The 13,306-nt window shown below is 50.9% G+C and overlaps 2 protein-coding genes across 2 annotated transcripts; one reads left to right on the top strand and one right to left on the bottom strand.

Annotated features, from left to right (window-relative positions):
- Positions 1-155: 155 nt before the first annotated feature.
- On the top strand, positions 156-10,342 carry LOC126947335 (golgin subfamily A member 6C-like; the record flags this gene model as incomplete). Its single annotated transcript, XM_050778011.1, has 16 exons — positions 156-542; positions 1,723-1,761; positions 2,028-2,078; positions 2,179-2,260; positions 2,357-2,463; positions 3,491-3,577; positions 3,685-3,792; positions 3,985-4,072; positions 4,481-4,992; positions 5,267-5,347; positions 6,661-6,736; positions 7,167-7,258; positions 7,497-7,599; positions 7,682-7,782; positions 7,874-8,027; positions 8,114-10,342. Coding segments are annotated over 16 exons (2,283 nt in total), but the record flags the coding sequence as incomplete, so codon positions are not given.
- Positions 10,343-11,396: 1,054 nt separating this feature from the next.
- Positions 11,397-11,972, bottom strand: LOC126947337 (putative HIG1 domain family member 2B). The gene is given in 2 exon segments (XM_050778014.1): positions 11,397-11,874; positions 11,877-11,972. Coding segments are annotated over 2 exon segments (303 nt in total). The 5' UTR covers positions 11,947-11,972; the 3' UTR covers positions 11,397-11,641.
- Positions 11,973-13,306: the final 1,334 nt, after the last annotated feature.

Below are 13,306 nucleotides of genomic sequence, written 5' to 3'. Positions count from 1 at the left end.
TGGGATTACAGGCACCTGCCAGGGTGCCCGGCTAATCTTTGTATTTTTAGTAGAGACAGGGTTTCACCATGTTGGCCAGGCTGGTCTCAAACTCCTGACCTCACGTGATCCACCCGCCTCAGCCTCCCAAATTTCTGGGATTACATGCCTGAGCCACTGTGCCCAGTCCCTTACTGTTTTTATACTTTATATCCATAACTGTTTCCCATGAAAGCATTTTTTTTTTTTTTCTCATTTTTATTACCCCTGCATCATCTGCTACCCTGAAGGATCTAGAGGTAAGAGGCCCTGGGCCGAAATGCAGTGACCTTTCATGCCAGCCCTCCAACCTCCTCTCACAGTGGGAGCTGGGTGCCCCTCTACCAGCTGAGACAGCCCACACACACCCCAGCCCTAATGATTGTTCTCTCTACCTCTCCCCACAACCCTCCTCCAACTCCTCCTCTCTGCGTGCGCCTCAGAGCCGGTACCAAGAACTGGAAGTAGCCCTGGACTCAAGCTCCGCAACAATCAATCAACTCAATGAAAACATAGAATCATTGGTAAGAGTCCAGTGGGGTCTCCTGATTCCATGCTGCCAATCCTGGACTCCAGTTTCCCCTTGGGGCCCTGAAGAAAGGGGCTAGGGCCCCTGGTGCCAAGGGTTAATGGGCAGCTGGAGTGCCTGGGCTTCACCTGGGGGGACCCCAGAGCAAGGAGCATGCAGCATGGCTCTTCTGTCACTGTCCTGTTTGCTGACTCTCTCTTCAGACACCTCTGCTCCAGTCCTTGCCACACACACCCTGGGGTTCTCGCCTCTCAGAGAAGTGAGGGTTGTGAGGGTTGTTAGGGGCTCCGTATGTCTGCCCTGACTCAGTCCCTAATTTGTTCTTTGAGTCTGGACTAGCCAGCTCTCCTCCTTGGGCTTGTGTTTCCAGAGGAGGTAGAGTATCAAAGGTCTCTGTTAGCTCTGAGAGTCCGAGAGTTAAAGGCCCCTAGAATGGGCCAGGTGCGGTGGCTCAAGCCTGTAATCCCAGCACTTTGGGAGGCCGAGACGGGTGGATCACGAGGTCAGGAGATCGAGACCATCCTGGCTAACACGGTGAAACCCCGTCTCTACTAAAAAATACAAAAAACTAGCCGGGCGAGGTGGCGGGCGTCTGTAGTCCCAGCTACTGGGGAGGCTGAGGCAGGAGAAATGGCGTAAACCCAGGAGGCGGACCTTGCAGTGAGCAGAGATAGCGCCACTGCACTCCAGCCTGGGCGACAGAGCGAGACTCCATCTCAAAAAAAAAAAAAAAAAAAAAAAAAAAGCCCCTAGAATGGAAACCTCAGGGCCAACGGCTCCCGTCTGTCCTTTTCTGTCCTGTATCTGTGCTGTGAAGACCCGTGCCTGGTCCGTATGTGCTCAGTAAACGTTCATTGAATGAACGCATCTTTCTAAATCACAAACTGGCAGAACGGTGGGCCTTTCTCAGACTCCGACTCTAGAGGTTTATGTTACTGTCCTTTTGAGAGAATCCAGATTCAGACTTTGAGTTCTGTGGCTGTGGGCAAAAACCAACAAAGACCCAAATCCTCTGTCTTTGGGAGCTTGAGGAGAGTTGACCAGTTCATGTTGCCACTGGGTCTGAGAACTTTGCCTTTAAAATCCATTCCTGGCCCCTGCCTACCGCTTCCTGGTCTGGGGAATAGAGTTGAGGGGCCCCCCCCTCAGTCACCTGAATTTGACTCTCCCCACAGAAACAACAGAAGGAACAAGTGGAACATCAGCTGGAAGAAGTAACGCGATTTCTTTGTTTGCACACAACATGACTGCTGGGTTTGGGGGGCACTCAGATGTAGAGGCGCCAGTCTCGTCTCACCCACTCCCAGCCTGGGGAAGAAGGCTCACCCCTCAGATTCCCACCCCATACCCACAGGGTCCCTGAAAACCTGGTCCCATGGGTGTGCCTGTCCTGGGGCATTGGTGGCATGCTGGGGGCATGTCTCTTGCTGTGCCATCTCTGCCTCCCCCGGGTAAGAGCTCTGTCTTCCTCTTCCTATAGGAAAAGAAAGCAAACAATGACATACACAAAGCACAGACGGAGCAGTTAGAGGTGAGTGGAGGGTGGGGAGTTTTCTCCTGTCCTCCGGAGAATGTTTCTTTCCATCTCTTTCAACACTTGCTTGGCTTTTCTCCCAAACGTTCAATTCCAGACAATCAACATCCTCACATTGGAAAAGGCAGACTTGAAGACCACCCTTTACCATACTAAACGTGCCGCCAGACACTTCGAAGGTGAGAACGTGGGCACCCCATCATCCTTCAACCTGGCACTTTGACAGGTCTTTAGGGGGAGTCCTTTGGGCCCCATCTCAACCTCTGTCATTACAGAAGAGTCCAAGGATCTGGCCGGCCGCCTGCAATCCTCCTTACAGCGTATTCAAGAATTGGAGCGGGCTCTCTCTGCTGTGTGTACACAGCAGCGGGAAGAGGACAGGGTGAGTCCAACCAGCTGCCCCGTCCCCTGGCAGCCTGGCTTCCCAGATGCAGGAGTGAGCCTAAAGGTCCCTTCTGCAGGATGCAGTGTCCTGCCCAGAAGGCAGCGTGCTCATTTCTCGCTGCTTTTGTGTGTGGTTGTTAGAGGCAGCCTGGGGCTGAGTCAGCTGCTGTGGGTGAGTTGGGGGCACTGTGGGGAGCAAACACTGGACACAGAGCTCAGAGGCCAAGTGCCTGCCCTGCCCTTACCTGGCTGTGGCCTTGGCCAAGTCCCAGGTGGGGTATCGGGTACTTGTACTGTGAAGGTACAGAAGAGTACCTTTACTATGTCACCATTTCTGTAGAGAGAGGAAAGATGTGTGTGTGTGTGTGTGTGTGTGTGTACGTACTATTATACATAAAACATGTCTGCAAGTGTTCATAAAAAACTCAGGAGAGAGTAACAGGGTGGCTGGGAGACACTTCCCTTCTGTACCTTCTGAGTTTTGGACGATGCGAATGTATCATCCTTTCAAAAAGTGAACAAAAGATTAATTTTCCCCCCTCTATCTGTGCCCCCACACCTAGCAAGAAAAAATGGGCTTAGAGAATCGGATAGACCTGGGTGTTCAAATCCCAGCTCTGTCTAAGTGATCTTAGGCAAGCACTTAACCTCGAATACTCCATGTTTTTCATCTACGCAATAGAGGTTACCCTAGTAAATGTCTCATATGGTGGTTGTGAGGATTAAATGGGATTGTTAGCATGGTACCTGGTGAAGCACTCCATTCAGGTTCAAACAGTGGTAGTAATAACAGTAATAACAATTGTAATATGATCTGATCTCTCTGGGCCTCCGTTAGCCAGCAGTAAATTCGATCTCTTTCCCTGTCCCTTCCAACTTTACTGAGTTCTTCTAAAAACCGGACCACGGGCTTGGAAATGCCTTGATCTTTACTGACTGAGTTGTATATTGAGCCTAGCGATAACCCTTTTGAGGGGCACTGCCCGGGCTCCCCAGATCAAAACTTCTCACTCTTCACCATCCAGTCCTCGAGCCGCAGTGAAGCAGTCCTCCAGCGGCAGTTACGGCAGACCATAAAGGAGCGGGCGCTGCTGAACGCACACGTGACACAAGTGAGGCTTTGCAGAGGGAGGGATGTGGAAGGAAGATGACCCCAGGGGACCAGGAGCAGGTGAGGACCAGTGACAGCCCTTCCTCACTTCTGTGCCCATTCTTGCAGGTGACAGAGTCATTGAAACAAGTCCAGCTGCAGAGAGACGAATATGCCCAACATATAAAAGGAGAGAGGGCCCGGTGGCAGGAGAGGATGCGGAAAATGTCGGTGGAGGTGAGACCTGACCCTTCAGCCCCCACCTTAGATGGGTCACTGGGTCTTTCTGGGCATCTGTAAAATGGGACTAGTACAGCCAGAGGTGGTCATGGGTCTGGGCTTTGTGGAGGTGGGGGCAGAGAGGAGGATGGTAGCCTGTCCAGCCACCAGCCCCCTCTCCAGGGCCCTTTCCCCCTGTGCTTTGGGCAGGCTCGCACATTGAAGGAGGAGAAGATGCGTGACACATATCGGATACAGGAGCTGGAGAGGACCTTGTCCGAACTCAAACACCAGATAGGTAAGGTGGGGCTGGTGTGACCTGGGAGCAGGACTGGCATCAGAGGGCTGTGGGGTGGCTTAGGATGCCCCAGGGAGGTGGGTGAATGGAAGGGCTTTGAGGCAGTGGGAAAGTGGTCTGTGCCAGGAGTCAGCAAGTCTTGTCATCTCCATGAGCTCAGGGTCCCCATCAGCAAAGAGGGAGGACTGCCCATTGTCAGCCACCCACAGTGCTCTCTATCTGAAAGTGGCTTGGAAATGGGCACCATCGGGTGCGAGGAATCATTAGCAGTGAGGCCAAGCTTGGGAAGCCTGAGAGGAGCTGTGAATCAAGAGGAGGGTTGTTTCTTTTTTTTTTTTTTTTTTTTTTCAGGGGGGAGGGGGTGGGAAGAGGAATCCAGAGGCCCTTATTGTCTGCTTCCTTTCTCAGCTGAGCCCTCATCCTCGGCGCCCCCAGCAGGGCCCTCTGAGGTGGAGCAGCTACAAGATGAGGCCAAACACCTGAGGAAGGAGGTGGAGAGTTTGGTGGAAAAACTGCAATTCCAGGTGGAAAACAACCAGGCCTTGAGTCTCCTGAGCAAGGAGCAAAAGGAGAGGCTTCAGGAGCAGGAGGAGAGGCTCCGGGAGCAGGAGGAGAGGAGGCTGTGGGAGCAAAATGAGAGGCTTCGGGAGCAGGAGGAGTGGACGCTGCAGGAGCAGGAGAGTCTGCGTGAGCAAAAGGAGAGGCTTAGGGATCAGGGTGAGAGGCTGCGAAAGCAGGAAGAGAGACTGCGAAAGCAGGAGGAGAGGCTACAAAAGCAGGAGGAGAGGCTTCAAAAGCAGGAAGAGAGGCTGCGAAAGCAGGAGGAGAGGCTACGAAAGCAGGAGGAGAGGCTCACGCTTTCCCAGAACCACAAGCTCGACAAGCAGCTGGCCGAGCCACAGTGCGGCTTCGAGGATCTGGTGGGTTGCCCCACCTGGGGAGGCTGCCCTCATCCCTAGCCCTCCAGGCCTTTGTTTCCCCACCTGTAAAATGGGGCAGTGTAGCCCTCACATGAGATGGTACTTCTAAAGGCACCTGTGAGCCAGAGCTCATCAGGCCCTGCTCTGATGGCTGTGGGGGAGGGGATGATTTTTCTAACCCGCCTCCACCCTTCCCCGTGACATGGGAGACAGACACCAAGTTCAGGGTTCTCCAGCTGCAGTGGATGGCCACTGATTGCTTCTCTCTGTCCAGAACAAGGAGGACAAGAGCGCTCTGCAGTTGGAGCAGCGAGTAAAGGAGCTGCAGGAGAAGCTGAGTGAGGTGAAGGAGATGGTAACCTTTGCCCCATCCAAGAAGGGCTGGGAGGCGGGCACCAGCCTCTGGGGAGGGGAGGTGCCAGGCCAAAGGCAGCTCTAGCTGGAGGGAAGGTGACCCCAGCCCCCTCCAGAGCAGCCCTATAACTGTTTCTTGCTTCCTGCCCTCTGACTTTTAGAGGTGGGTAGCCCTGGGCTCCTCCCAGGTCTGGACATTATAATCCCAGCTAGAGGCATGGATTCCCCCAATCATAGGGGAAGAGACTGGTATAAGAGGTTCGTTATGCCAGGGGCAGTAGCTCACGCCTGTAATCCCAGCACTTTGGGAGGCTGAGGCAGGAGAAACACTTGAGGTCAGGAGTTTGAGAACAGCCTGGCCAACATGGCGAAACCTCATCTCTACTAAAATTACAACAAAAAAAGTTAGCTACGCATGGTGGCGCATGCTTGTAATCCCAGCTACTCAGGAGGCTGAGGCATGAGAATCACTTGAGCACGGGAGGTGGAGGTTGCAGTGAGCTGAAATTGCACCACTGCACTCCAGCCTTGGCCACAGAATGACACTCTGTCCCAAAACAAAACAAAAAAGCCTCCTTAGATTCAACCTGGATTCTGGCCTCAGTTCCACTGGTCACCGTTCAGCTATTTTTCATCTCTGAGTCTCTGTTTGTTTAACTTGAAAAGGAAGTTAGCATTTTGCTTGCAGAGGTGCTGAGGATTAAAATGAGAGAATACATGGAAAGCATTAGGCTTGTAGCACACTTAGCAGATGGTGGTTGGCTCCCTCTGCTTTTCCACCAGTCTGTGGCCTGCAGTTTAAATGGTGGGAAGGAGGACATGTGATTTGAGACTGGGGAAGGAGGCATGGGGTTCTAGGCAAGGGAGGAAGTTTCTTAGGCCTGGAGCCAGGGGCCAGGGGCCCAGGCAGGTGACAGAGCCCCACAGTGCTCTCACTACCCTATTAATGGTCCCAGAATCTGGAAGCCAGCCACCACGTGCCCTCATGCCCAGGGTCTTCCTGCAGCTGGAGCTGAAGAGCCAAGAGTCTCAGAGTCTGCAGCAGCAGCGAGACTAATACCTGGGTCACCCGCAGCAGTACGTGGCCACCTATCAGCAGCTGACCTCCGAGAAGGAGGCGCTGCACAGGGAGTTACTGCTGCAGACCCAGCTCATGGACCAGCTGCGGCAGCAGGAAGCTCGGGGCAAAGCGGTGGCTGAGATGGCCTGCCAAACCTGCAGGAGACCCAGGGGAGGGAGTCGCTGAGGACAGGGCCCCGAGGGGGACAACCTGGCAACCTCCGTGCCTTCTCACTCTGTTTCCCGTCCCCTTAGGAGCACCTAGAAGCTGCCAGCCAGTGGAACCAACAGCTAGAGGCCCACTTGAGCCTCATGGCTCTCCCTGGAGAAGGTACAGGAGACCACTCAGGGGAAGAGGAGAGAGCCCCAGGAGGAAGGGGGCACTGTCAGCAGCACAGGATTGAGGGGTTGGAAGAGACCTTTAGAACAGCTGGTCATTATGCCGACCGGGTGTCTGCACTAAGCTCGGCATGAATATGGTGACCTCCTGGGAGCAGGGGGCCACCAGGTTGCCTAAGGATGAGTGAACTGGCCCAGATCAGAAAGGGAGCAGTTCAGAACTCCGGCACCGACTGGTAGCAGGACTGTGCCTGGGCAATATAGCAAGATCTTGGTGCTTAAAAGGAAAAATAAAGAACAGCAGCTCCTTCCCCTCTGGGGAGGGGCTGTCTCAGGGTTACACAGTGAGGGTGGGGAGAGGTGGGCCCACAGTACCTCCCTTGTTGGGTTGTCTGAGGACCCCTCTGGCCACCTCCCCACAGGAGATGAAGGAGGACATCTAGACAGCGAGGAGGAGGAGGCACCTCGGCCCATGCCACACATCCCAGAGGACCTGGAGTGCCAGGAGGCCATGGTGAGTCTGACTGTCCCTGCTCCACTTTGCCACCTTCCTCTGTGGTCCCTGGAAGGAGCCAGAGGCATGGGCCCTGCCCCAGGAACTGGGGATGAGTCTGTGTGTGGGGAGAGCTACCGGGCCCTGCAGGGGGCCATGGAGAAGCTGAAGATGAGTGCCTCCTGGCGTGGGCCAAGAAAAGTGGGGGCGGGGCAGGATAGGTCACTCCCGAGGTGTGACCCCATTATTTTGGCTCCAGAGCAGCTTTATGGACCTCCCGAAGGAGAAGGCAGACAGGAAGGAGCAGTTGGAAAGACTAGAGCTTGGATTCATCCAGCTCTCTGGAGCGACAGAGGGCATGAGTGAGCAGGAGGCCAGGGCATGGCAGGGGGAGCTGCAGGGCCGTCGGAGGGGCCCCAGTGTCTGAGCCCTGTCCTCTCGCAGGAGACTACATCACCGAATATGAGAGCCAGGGGGCAGTGCCAAACACTCGGCACCAGGAGAAGGAGGACGTCATGGGTCTGGCTCAGAACGAGGAGATGAAGGTAGAGGGCGTGCAACGTCTCTGCAGGGGTGGGGGTGGGCGTGGGATGTGAAGCCAGCTCAGGCGTGGCAGCTGAGCACCCCTCCTTGCAGGTGAAGCTGCTGGAGCTGCAGAAGCTGGTGTTGCCGCTTGTGTGCAACCACGAGGGGCATGACAAATTCCCCCCCGCTGCCCAGAACCGTGGTGATGAGCCCGCTCCAGGGGCCCCAGCCCCCCAGGAGCTTGGGGCTGCGGAGGAGCAGGGTGGTGAGTAGAGCCCTCAGGCGGGGTGGGCAGGCAGGAGCAGGGGAGGCTCGCACTGTGCTCAGACCCCCGCCTCCCTCTCTCCGAAGATCTTTGTGAGGTGAGCCTGGCCGACAGCGTGGAGCCTGCAGCGGGAGAGGCCAGGGAGGGTTCTCCCCGTGGCAACCCCACCGCAGAGAAGATCGTGCAGCTGCTTCCTGTAATGCAGGACACCCAGGAGCACCCAGGCTTGGCCAGCAAACCCTGCGTCCCTTTCTTTTACCGGGCAGCGGAGAACAGGGAGATCAACATCATCATCATCTGAGAGCTGGTCAAGAAATTGAAAACAACAACAACAACAACAACAAAAAGTTATGGGGTTAATCCCCTGCACAATTCATTTACTTCATTTGAATGTTACAGCCCCTCATGTTTATTTGTGTTTCTAATTTACAGTTTAAATTTATTTATAAAAAGTTAAGGGAGAGTGGCTCTTTCCCTAATGTTCACTGTGGCATCCTTTAGCATTTTTGTTTTTACTTTGATAATTGTAGGTCTTGAGCGTGCATATCGAGTTTGCCCTCAGGTGGTGGGAGTTCAAACACACAAAGACCCACTATTTGCACAAAACTATTCTTGCTGGTTTGGAATAGGCTGCCATGCTTTTTTTAATGTTATTGCAGCATGTATATTCATTACAGAATTCAGATAAAATTCGCTTGTGTTCTGCTATTATGTTTGATGGAATCCTAATCACAGTGAGCTCTTCATTAGCTCAATATGTGGTTTGCCCTCAAGTGCGCACTGTTTCTTACTTTGTAATATGCCCCTGTGAGTACTGACATTTAGAGTTGTTTAAAGGCCGAGAACTGGAAACAGCCTTTCCCCTATTTTCTGTGTATTGGGGATGGGAGTGGTAACATTTTGGGGAGCTTTTTAAATCTCACAGAAGAGGAAAGTGGCCTGCTCTGGCAGGTGTGTGCAGGATAGAGTGTGTTTCATTTGTTCTGGTGCCAGGAATGAGCGCGGTACTATGGTAGTTCCCTTAGGATTTGTACGTGCTCTGGGCTCCTGAAGATATCGCAGCATGAGCTGCAGCAGTTGGACTCTTTCTCAGTGACCTAAAAGGGATTATTTCTGAGGAATGACAGGCTCCCATCATTGACTGTGGATGTGGAAAATCTTTTCTAGCTTAGAGCCTTTATATCTACAATACTTTAAAGTCAGAGTTCATATTACCTGTTTTAATCACATGACTACAAGTCCCAGTATGCAAAAGGGCACTGGTTGGCATTCTTCTTAATGTATTTAGTAAAGATCATAAGAAATCCTTTCAGAGTTTAAATGTCCCTGGAACAGGCATACAGGCTCTAGTCAAGAATGAATTCGAGTGAAGGAAAGCTGTGTGACACCTGGCATTCCTCTATGTTCATGGAGCTTCTTTGAGGCTAGAAGATTGATTTTACCATCTAGACCTCTCTGGCTAATACCTATTCTTTATTGATTACTCTGACATAGGAATTTACTTATTTTCCTTGAATGGAAAACATTGTAAAAACAATAACAACCATTATTAAAACCAATATATATGAGAGTACTTAGTTGAAACAAAAAGGAGATTTAGTAGACAGTATTACACTACATTTGAAAATCAAGGGGAAGTTTATGCAACTTAAAATGTTTACAAGCTGCTGTGCAATCTACTGTTTGTGAAGCTCAAAGTATTATGAGGAAAAGTGTCTATACCATCACAGAGTTATGTCTCCTCACAAAGTTCTTTACGAAGAGTGAAATATGTTTTTATACCTCTCGGTTTCAGTTAGAGGCATATTTTGTGCCCTATTTATGTTAATGTGTCGTACATGATGAATGAATTCTTTCAGTCATACATTGCCTAAATCATAACTTAGAGGTTGCGATGAGCCGAGATCATACCACTGCACTCCAGGCTGGGCAAAAAAAGTAAACTCCATCTCAAAAAAAAAAAAAAAAAAAAAAAATAATAATAATAGAAATCAAAGTGTATAGATTATAATATACCACAGACAGGCGGGACGCAGTGGCTCATGCCTGTAATCCCAGCACTTTGGGAGGCCGAGGCAGGTGGATCACCTGAGGTCAGGAGTTCGAGATCAGTCTGGTCAACATGGTGAAACCCTGTCTCTACTAAAAATACAAAAATTAGCTGGGCATGGTGGTGGGTGACTGTAATCCCAGCTACTTGGGAGGCTGAGGCAGGAGAATAGCTTGAACCTGGGAGGTGGAGATTGCAGTGAGCTGAGATCATGCCATTGCACTCCAGCCTGGGGGACAAGAACAAAACTCTGTCAAAAAAAGAAGAAGGAAGGAAGGAAGGAAGGAAAAGAAAGAGGGAGGGAGGGAAGGAAGGAAGGAAGAGAAAGAAAGAGGGAAGGAAGGAAGGAAGAGAAAGAAAGAGGGAAGGAAGGAAGGAAGGGGGAGACCATATTCATACTAGTAGCTGCTTATGACTAATACAAGGACGAGGGTTAGAAGGGATTCCAACTTTATAATACATTCTTTCTTTTATATAATAATAATAATAATAAAGACAGCCAGGCACAGTATCTCATGCCTGTAAACCTAGTGCTTTGGGAGGCTGAGGTGGGAGGATCATTTGAGCCCAGGAATTCAAGACCAGCCTGGGCCACAGAGCAAGACTCCATCTCTACAAAAATTTTAAAACAATTAGCCAGGTATGGTAGCCTGTGCCTCTAGTCCCAGTTACTAGGGAGGCTAAGGCAAGAAAATCATGTGAGCCCAGGAGGTCGAGGCTGCAGTGAGCTATGACAGTGCCACTGCACCTGCACTCCAGCCTGGGTGACAGAGTGAGACCTTGTCTCTCTTTAAAAAAAAAGTGAAGCAAATATAACAAAATATTAACAACAGTCAGCGTTGATTCTGTGGTAGGAACATATTTGTTTGCAATATCATGCTCTGTACTTTTCTGTATCTTAAAAACCTTCCTGGCCAGGCGCGGTGGCTCATGCCTGTAATCCCAGCACTTTGGCAGGCCGAGGTGGGTGGATCATGAGGTCAGGAGTTCGAGACCAGCCTGGCCAACGTGGTGAAACCCCATCTCTACTAAAGATACAAAAAATTAGCCGGGGGTGATGCTGCGTGTCTGTAATCCCAGCTTCTTGGGAGACTGAGGCAGGAGAATTGCTTGAATCCGGGAGGCAGAGGTTGCAGTGAGCCTACATTTTGCCATTGCACTTCAGCCTGGGCGACAGGGGGAGACTCCATCTCAAAAAGAAAAAAAAAATCCCCCTTCCCATACAAATATGCCTAGTTAATAAAAGCAATCCTAAAAGATTACATACAGTATGTATGTAATTTTTTACTTTTTTTTTTTTTTTTTTTTTTAGAGTTTATTAAGCAGGGGAGCGGAGGGGAGATGTGGCACAAATAGAAGTATGTAACATTCAAACAACAAAATCTGGGATTTTTGAAAAAATCTTTCAGTTACGGTTACACAAAGGGTCACTTCCTCCCCCAATGACACAGGGACCTCTCAAAGGAGAGGAGGGAGTAAGTCCCATGGTAGGGCCACTGGTTGCTCCTGGATTTCGGAATGATTTCTGCAGAGGTTTCAAGACCCTGGGCTCAGGGTCGAGACTTCATAGTGGGGCAGCTAGACCCAGCAAGATGGCTGCGACGGTGAAGCCCTGGGCGGCGATCCAGGCATGCATCTTGAGCTGTAAGCACTGGCTGTTGCCCTGGTGGAAGCAGTAGAGGCCTTTGGTGAGGGCGGCCGCCGTGCCCAGGCAACCTATGGGTACCACCGTGTTCTCGCGCGCCTTGCGAAGGAACCTTTCCTTGAAACCCTCTGGATTGCTGTAAACAGTGGGCTAAACCCCTCAATGACGGGAGGCTTCGATGATTCAAAGGGGGCCTCCAGAGTCACAGAGCCTGAAGTCGCCATGCCCGGGCCACAGTTGCAGGAGAAAATCCTTTTTCTAATTTTTTTTATTTTTGAGACTGAGTCTCGCTCTGTAGCCCAGGCTGGAGTGCAGTGGTGCAACCTTAGCTTACTGAAACCTCTGCCTCCCTGGTCCCAGTTCAAGCAACTCTCCTGCTTCAGCCTCCTGAGTAGCTGGGATTATAGGAATGTGCCACCATGCCAGGCTAATTTTTGTATTTGTATTTTTACTAGAGACGGGGTTTCACCATGTTGGCCAGGCTGGTCTCGAACTCCTGACCTGATGATCCGCCCACCTCGGCCTGCCAAAGTGCTGGGATTACAGGCGTGAGCCACCGCGCCCAGCCTACATGTTTTATATAATGTTATTTGATATAACAACTTGGAAAGGACAAAATTATAGAAATGGAGAATAGATTAGTGGCTGCAGGGGTTAGGAATGGGGAGGTGGTGGGAAGGAGGTATATGTTTATTAAAGGGTAACGAGAGGGAGGCTTGTGGTGATGGAACTCTTTATATCTTGACTATGATGACAGATACACAAAACCTACCCGTGTGACAAAACTGCACAGAACTAAATACACACAAATGAAGGACAAGTGGGGGAGTCTAAATCAGATTGGTTGACTGTATCAATGTTAACATTCTGGCTGTGCTATTACACAATAGTTTTGGAAGATGTTACCATGGGATAACTGTAGAAAGGGTACATGTGATCTGTTTATTATTTCTTATGACTGTAGGTGAATCTACAATTATCTCATAAGATAAAGGGCGTGGTGGCTCACACCTGTAATCCCAGCACTTTAGGAGGCCGAGGCAAGCAGATCACTTGAGGCCAGGAGTTTGAGACCAGCCTGGCCAACATGGTGAAAGCCCATCTCTACTAAAAATACAAAAATTAGCCAGGTGTGGTGGCACACTACTCAGGAACTACTCAGGAGGCTGAGGCAAGAGAATCGCTTGAACCCAGGAGGCGGAGGTTGCAGTGAGCCAAGATCACACCACTGCACTCCAGCCTGGGTGATGGAGTGAGACTCTGTCTCAACAACAACAACAAGACTGCAAGGGAATAAAGTTCTGTTTGGGAAAGAGATTGGATGTAAATAGGGGGTCTGGTAGCTGGGCGTGGTAGCTCACACCTATAATCCCAACACCTTGGAAAACTGAGGCAAGAGGATCACTTGAACCTAGGAGTTCGAGACCAGCTTGGGCAATATAGCGAGATTCTGTATCTATAAAAAATGAAAAAAATTAGCTGGGCACGGTAATGCATGCCTGCGGTCTCAAGTACTCAAGAGGCTGAGGCAAGAGGATCAATTGAGCATCCAGAAGTTGAGGCTACAGCGAGCCATAATCATGC

The sequence above is a fragment of the Macaca thibetana genome, unplaced genomic scaffold (genome assembly GCF_024542745.1).
Source record: "Macaca thibetana thibetana isolate TM-01 unplaced genomic scaffold, ASM2454274v1 unplaced_scaffolds144, whole genome shotgun sequence".
Taxonomy (NCBI): Eukaryota; Metazoa; Chordata; class Mammalia; order Primates; family Cercopithecidae; genus Macaca; species Macaca thibetana.
Note: the sequence above shows the minus strand (reverse complement) of the source record. Positions and strands in the feature narration are given on the sequence as shown.